At 38.3% G+C, this 7,913-nt stretch overlaps 1 protein-coding gene across 1 annotated transcript; it reads left to right on the top strand.

The window, feature by feature from the left end:
• The first annotated feature begins 555 nt into the window (after positions 1 to 555).
• Positions 556 to 1,350, top strand: LOC145566379 (ATP-dependent DNA helicase PIF1-like). The gene has a single exon (XM_081625817.1). The coding sequence runs from the start codon at positions 556 to 558 to the stop codon at positions 1,348 to 1,350; it is 795 nt and encodes a 264-aa protein (XP_081481943.1).
• The last annotated feature ends 6,563 nt before the right edge of the window (positions 1,351 to 7,913 follow it).

Below are 7,913 nucleotides of genomic sequence, written 5' to 3'. Positions count from 1 at the left end.
GCCACCATGTTTCAAAAAAACCAGGAAGATCAGGCTGTTTTTACCTTTGAGGAAGACATGAGGATGATAAGGGTGTACTTCATGTACATTGTGGGGCTAGTGGTCCTCCTAATGGCTGTATTAATTTACTTGTTAATCCACAAGTAAAGCCCGAAAATTACTTCGGTGGAACAGGGTAAAAATACATGTAGTGTTAGCTGTACTTCAATATTTTGTAATTTAGTAGTTTAGAAGTACAAATTGTAACATGTATTTTGGAAATTATAAATAAAAATCATTATTATTACTCATTTTCTTCATTTTAAATAATAAAACAAACGTCGTTAAGTTTATAAAAATATTTAGAAAAATAATAATAATTATTTGCAAAAAAAACAATATCTATAATAATTACAAAAATAGGATCAAAATTTGGTGTCTACAGGTCGAACAACACACTCTAGATTCAAAATACCAGTGGACTGTGATGGTTCACTAGCTTGCAGCATTTCTAAACAAAGTAGCTTAGTAGCATTGATAAAAGAAACAACTCTTATAATATGGGATGAAGCATCAATGGCGAATAAACAAAATTTAGAGTCTCGGGACTTATTGTTTCAAGATATATGTGATAATAAAGTTATATTTGGTGGAAAGGTAATAGTATTCGGAGGAGATTTTCGGCAAGTGTTGCCTATTGTTCCTAATAAGACTAAAAAAGAAGCAGTTGAAGCAAGTGTAGTAAGTTCTTATATTTGGCATCATTTGAGAAGATTAAGATTAACTGAAAACTTAAGAGCTATAGAAGACCCTGCATTCTGTCAATTTTTTCTTGCACTGGGAAACGAGGAATTGCAAACTATGGAATGTGATTTCATTCAACTGCCTGCACAGATAGTGCAAACTTTCCAGCCTGATGATGATCCAATAAGAGAATTTCTTGAATTGTGTTTTCCAGAATTAAGTTCAGGCATTTTGGATCCCAAAATCTTTTCAAGCAGAGCTGTTCTGACACCTATAAATGATGATGTAGATTCAATAAATTCATTCATGATTGATAAATTCCCAGGAGAGGCCAGAGCATATACAAGCTATGACAATATTTTGGATGATGCTGGAAACATATATCCTACAGAATTCCTGAACAAACTGTACCCGGGAGGAATGAGCCCTCACAACCTTGTGTTGAAAAAGAATTGTCCAGTAATATTACTTAGAAATCTGGTTCCTTCTTCTAGTCTGTGCAATGGAACCCGTCTCATATGTAAAAGGTTTTTCTCAAATTTAGTCGAGTGTGTGATTGCTATTGGACAATATCAAGGAGAACATGTATTTATACCTCGAATTAGACTCAGGACATCAAGCTCATAGAAGTATATCCTTTTCAGTTTCATAGGAACCAATTCCTATCAAGCTAAGCTTTTCATTGACCATTAACAAGTCCCTAGGACAGACTTTAGATCAAGTGTTAGTATATCTTCCTCGGTCATGCTTTTCACATGGTCAATTATATGTTGCTCTCTCACGTGCCCGGACAGCATATAAAGTGAAGGTCTTATCAATTGCTCCTACTATACATCATACAAAAAGTCTGTTAAAAATGTGGTCTTGTATACTGTCTTAAAGCTAGTAGGAGTAATATAGGTGAGTATACATTAACTAAAGTTTTAAAAAACTTCTCATTACAACATGTTTTGGTTAATATTACATATCTGCCTACACAATAAAAGGTCCTTAATCATTTTTAATGTTTCAATTGCAGGTAACAAGTTATAAGGAAACAAGAATAATTCGCTAAATCATTAGGTATTAAGATCACAAAATATGTCCATCTTTCTACCATAGGCTTCTTATTATGCCAAGTTTTAAAAAGTTATCAGTTTATTGATTAAGCTGCTAAAGTAAATTCTGTACTCTTTGTCTTGATATATGAAATGTATAAATTGTTTTACTACTTTATAATATATTACTGCTAGAAAATTTAGGGTAGCTTTAATTTTGATAATATATTACAGCTCCTTTCTTTCAAATAGAAAAATTGTACCACATAAATTTTCAGATATGTGGCTCTTATAAACTGAGATTTATTCTATAAAAGATCTATTATTATTTTATTATTTATATGAAGATATGACCATCTTTGAGGTATGGAACACACTGTAAATATCCACTGAGAAGTATGGAGTGCACAGTGTAAATTTCAGTACTATAGAATACCTAATGAGAGGTATGGGATGTACATTGTGAACTGTATCAGTAGATTTAAAAATGATATTGGCTATTATGTGAGTTGTCACTAGTAGAAAAAACCAATTTGGAAGCGGTTCAAACTTTCAAAAGGGAAGCGGTTTTGAACCGCTCCGGCTTGGGGGCTTCCCTTTAGGCTTTGGAAAAGGAAGCGGTTCAAACCGCTTCCCTTTTTGGGTGAAAGGGAAGCGGTTTTGGCGCCAAACCGCTTCCCTTTTAGAATTTTGGCAGCATTATGGTAAGGGTAATGGGAAGCGGTTTTGGCGCCAAACCGTTTCCCTTTTGAAATTTTTTTTTAATTTATTATTTATAATAATAATATAATAATTATATTAGTGACCTGTGAGAATAATAATAATATTACTATTTAATAATAATATATATTAATATTAATATTAATATTAATTAATAATAATATTAATGTATTATTAATTAATATTAAATACAACAAAAATACAAATAACATGTAATTATCATAAATATCAAAATGAGTAACATCATTAATATATTTAATTAAAACTACTATTTAATTATAAGTAATTAATGTTAATATATAATTGACATAATAATATTTAAAAATATAACTAATAAAATAATGTTCACAAGTAATCTAAACTAGCTCGATCTCAGTAGATGCCATCAAATGTCACGAAAAAAGCCCACATGTCACGAATTTCATTGATTTCGTTGCTTGTTAACGGGCCTTCCCTTTGAATCTTGCAAACCTTTGGAAAAAAAATCAACCAACCATTATTATATATCAGTATATCATGCGTATGACATGAAAAAGTTAAAAAAATGTTTCTTTCATAAACTTGTATGTCATGCATTGACAAATCACATCAAATATAGCAATTTACTAAGTTTTATGACGCATTATATCCAAAAGGGCCCATATAAGGCCTATACGACTTCTACTTTGCCCATTTTCTACATTTCTTATCAAATGAAGTGTTTCTTTCTCATAACATGTCAATATTACCTAGTATTAAGTGTCTAATGTTTGAAATCACACCAATATAGTAATTTACTAAGTTTTATGACGTATTACATCCAAAATGGCCCATATAAGGCCTATACGACTTCTACTTTGCCCATTTTCTACATTTCTTATCAAATGAAGTGTTTCTTTCTCATAACATGTCAATATTACCTAGTATTAAGTGTCTAATGTTTGAAATCACACAAATATAGAAATTTACTAAGTTTTAGGACGCATTCCATCCAAAATGGCCCATATAAGGCCTATACGACTTCTACTTTGCCCATTTTCTACATTTCTTATCAAATGAAGTGTTTCTTTCTCATAACATGTCAATATTACCTAGTCTTAAGTGTCTAATGTTTGAAATCACACCAAAAATAGCAATTTACTAAGTTTTAGGACGCATTCCATCCAAAATGGCCTATATAAGGCCTATACGACTTCTACTTTGCCCATTTTCTACATTTCTTATCAAATGAAGTGTTTCTTTCTCATAACATGTCAATATTACCTAGTACTAGGTGTCTAAGGTTTATAATCACATGAAAGTAGCATTTTAGTAAGTTTAAGGATGCATTTCCATCGTGTAAGGCACAAAGAATATTAAAATGAGTTATTAACCAATTTTAGCAAAAATTACGCACCAAGTTCACAAAAATTAACCAAATTCACGAAAGGTAAACACATTCACAAGAATCACCTCGGCCACTCCCGGCGGCGATGCAGCAGTTGCCTCGACTGCTGCCATGGCTACTACTACAACTTCCTGGGCAGGTACCTGGGCTGCTGCTGCAGCTGCCTAGGCACCTGCCTGGGCTGCTGCTACTGCTGCCATGGGCAGCCCTGCCTTGGCTGCAGTTGCAGCTGCCTGGGCACCTGCCTGGGCTGCTGCTGTAGCTGCCATGGGCAGCCCTGCCTTGGCTGCAGCTGCCTGGGCACCTGGCTTGCTGCTGCTGCAGCTTCCATGGGCAGCCCTGCCTTGGCTGCAGCTGCCTGGGCAAGTGCCTGGGCTGTTGGTGCAGCTGCCTGGGCAGGTGTCCTAGGTGCATCTGCCTCGAGTGCAGCTGTCTCGGGTGCAGCTGTCTCGGGTGCAGCTGTCCTGGGTGCAGCTGTCTCGGGTGCAGCTGTCCTGGGTGCAGCTGTCCTGGGTGCAGCTGTCTCGGGTGCAGCTACCTCGGACTATGCCTCGGGTTCAGCATATAGTTGGGCTGCTGCCTCGGGTTTTCTCTTTCCCATTTATGTGTTCGGTGCAATAATGGAAGCTAGTATTGATCGAACGGAAAAAAAATAATAAAATAAATCGATACCTCATCTATGTGTTGAGCTTCTGTGCAACTATTGACTATGTCAAGCATAAACCTCATCACGTACAGGGCACAGTCAACTCCGTTTTCTTGTTGCGCATACTAAAATACCATGTGTTAATGATATAATGCATAGCTATTATCGATGCGAAGTTTATTAAACAAGTCACTATGTCAAGGCATTACCTTTGCATATTTCAACGTAGGACCCGCAACCGAACGACAATTTAGCTTCTTCATAACACTGTAGGAAAATAAGCTCAAAGTTAGAAATATAACTAGCCAATAACTTAGGTGAGGACATTCAACAAGGGGTTGTAATTTGTACCTATTCAGTAGGTTCTTCACTAGCAGCTTTCGCGGTGGACTCACACGAGCCGAATCAATGTGGTAGATTGTGTTATTGGAAACACAAATCACTAAAAGAGTCCAATGAGCACTACATATATATTAACCAAATAACAATCCATTAATGATTAGACGTCAACATAATTACTAAGCAATCAACTGAATTATAACATATTTAGACGTACTCCTCAAAGCATGGTGCTAATATGAACTTGTCTCGCGCTCAGGTTGATTCCTTAATACTCTGCTCGAGGTAATCTTGCACATCACGCGGGTTGCATAAGCATCTGGTAACGGAGGTTTGCCTAGGGCATAACCACCCAACTGTAGCCTCAGAATTACCTTTACTAAGAAGGTGCTCTTGTAGTGACCTTCATGAAAGCAATGTGTGGATCATTTATTAAATGCACTATCTACATTCGAAATGCAATAACAAGATCATTAGGAATAGTGCCATTGAATTACCTCATGAAAGTTTGAATGATGGAAATGTTAAGCATGGAACCGGTTAGAAATTCCGTCACATCCACTCTTGAAATAAACGCGATTGCATCCTCATCATAGTGGAACAACGCCTTAGGTAAATTCACTTCAATAGCTCTTCTTCGACAAGTGTTCACCCTTCAACCCTTGTCCTTCTTCCATGCTGTTTGGAGGTTGGACGACCTTGGATTTTGTCTTCTCCACCTTCTCCACCTTCTTCCTTTTTGAGGGTTGATTTTCCTTTGAAATTTAGTAACATAAAAGCACATGTCATATTACAAGATATGTTATATTTGTTTTTAAAAAAAGGTATTTGATACTTACCCCTCCTATGAACCTCACCCAATCACGTGGCCATTGCACAAAGCTGCCTGTCAAATCTTGTAGCTTAAAGAAGTCATACTCCTCTCTAGGCACCGGTAGTGGTAAGTCCTCAGAACCAGGTAGTATAGAATTGATGCCGACCGAGATATGCCGGGTACTAGTATTAGACTTGAAATGGACCTTGTCAAATGGTTGTGCGCTACCATACCCCACCAACTTCAACTTTCCATCCATGTTTTCCCCAGGGTGAAGAAGCTCACAAGGTGTCTCTTCCTACACATTAGATTAGGACATGAGTTATGAAGTGACCGACATAAGTCTAATAGAAGCACATTTGATTAGTTACTGACGTTTACCTTAATATTTGGAAAAGGATCAGGTGTTGGATGTGCAATCTCCAATATGTTTTCATGCATAGGACTAGGAACCTGCAATAGTAAAATAAGTAACTCGCTCTCAACAAGTGTATGAACCACGTTCATATTTTCACCAAATTTGATTGTAATAAAATTACCTCACTCTCAACAACTGGATCATCCCCGACGCCTTTTGGATGACTACATGAGTCCACTTGAGTATTCGAGGGCAACGACAAGATCGGCAAGTTCATGTGCTTCAAAATGGCAACTGACGAGCCGAAGCGACGAATTAATTAATAAGTCGACCGAGTAATTAATATTTAGACGTCGTCGAAACCGAGCGTCGGAAGTCGAGTCGAAAATAGTAAAAGACGAGACGTGAAAATAATAATAAATCAACAAAGACCAAAATAACCCTAGCATCGGAATGCCCCAAGAAAACCGAGTGCTAGGGGCATATGGCCTAGCATGGTGGCTAGCATGCGCACCAAGCTGAGCCTAGGCTGGCTGGTGCATGCTAGCGCACCAATGCTAGCATCGCATTGCTGGGCGCTGCCTTGTGCGTGCATTGGCTAGCAGCCATGCTGCAGCAGCTAGCACGCTAGGCGTGCCAGCCCGCAGCAGCATGGCTGGACCATTGCGTGCTGCCTAGCAAGCTGAGCTTCGGCCTAGCAGCCCGCAAGCAATGCGTGGCTTGCTAGGCCATGGCAGCTGGTAGCCCACACCAATGTGCGAGGCATGCTGGCAGGCAGCAGCTAGCAGCCCGCACATTGTGCGTGGCGTGCTGGCAGCTAGCCTCGGCCAAGCAGCCCACACTTGGTGCGTGGCCTGCTGAGCCGTAGCACAAGGCAGCCCACCTTGGGTGCCTTGGTGCCTAAGTGTGGGTGCCACGTGGCGCAAAATAAATGGGAGTTGGGGCATTGAGGTGGCCGATTTTGGGAGAGGGAGGGGGGAGCAAGTTTGGTCCCCCCTCTTCCAAATGGTCCTCACCTAATCTCTCACATGAGCTTGCCACTTGTTGATTTATTACTAGTTTGATTATTACTTTTATTTTAGCTTTAAAATAAAATGGGAAAATTAAATTCTCCTACATTGATGGGAGAGCTTGTCACACTCATGATTTTCCCTATAAATACCTAAGTTGGGGTATTGGAAAAATCACTTGAGTAAGAGTTGAAAAAGGCATCACTAGTAGTGAAAACCTTTGAACTCAAGAGTTGAAAAAGGTATCACCTTTGTGAAAACCTTTGAACTCAATTACTCGAGTTTAGGTCGGGCCTTGCTAACTCCAAGGCATTGGACCTAGTCGGTGTTCGAGTTGTGGGTGGACTTCCGTTGGAGGTTGTCGTATTTTCGAGGCTAGCTTTCGAAGTAAGAGCCCCTCGAGGTCGGGCGAAGCACGCGTCAAAGGTATAATTATTATCTTTATCTTGTCATTAATTTAATTATATTTATGGTTTTATTTATTGCGAGTGCGGTCTTGGTTTTGGGTTTATTTCCGCGGTGAGTCGGACTCGCCAAACCCTAACACCTCCCATTGCAGAAATGCTACTCTTGCTCTGCTTGTTCAAGCAAAGAAAGTATCTACACAAAGAGGTATAATATGAGTTAGCTTATATATCAGTTCCTATTTAATAGCATTATACATAGCAGTGAATAATTATTATCATATGTATTAGAGCAACATTTATGTTCAAAGCTAGCGATGGAACAGGAACTATGGCGTTTACCACATTTAATGACGACACATAAAGGTTGTTTAGGAAAACAACAGTTGAAATCTATACTATAAAAGAAGAAGTAAGTTCCATTTACGATGTAGCTAACATGCAATGAACCCTAGAACCCTTTAACACCATGTAAATTAAAATTACAAGCAACAAT

Source organism: Chenopodium album, chromosome 11 (assembly GCF_948465745.1).
Source record: "Chenopodium album chromosome 11, dcCheAlbu1.1, whole genome shotgun sequence".
Taxonomy (NCBI): Eukaryota; Viridiplantae; Streptophyta; class Magnoliopsida; order Caryophyllales; family Amaranthaceae; genus Chenopodium; species Chenopodium album.
This window is presented reverse-complemented; position numbering and strand designations above follow the sequence as displayed.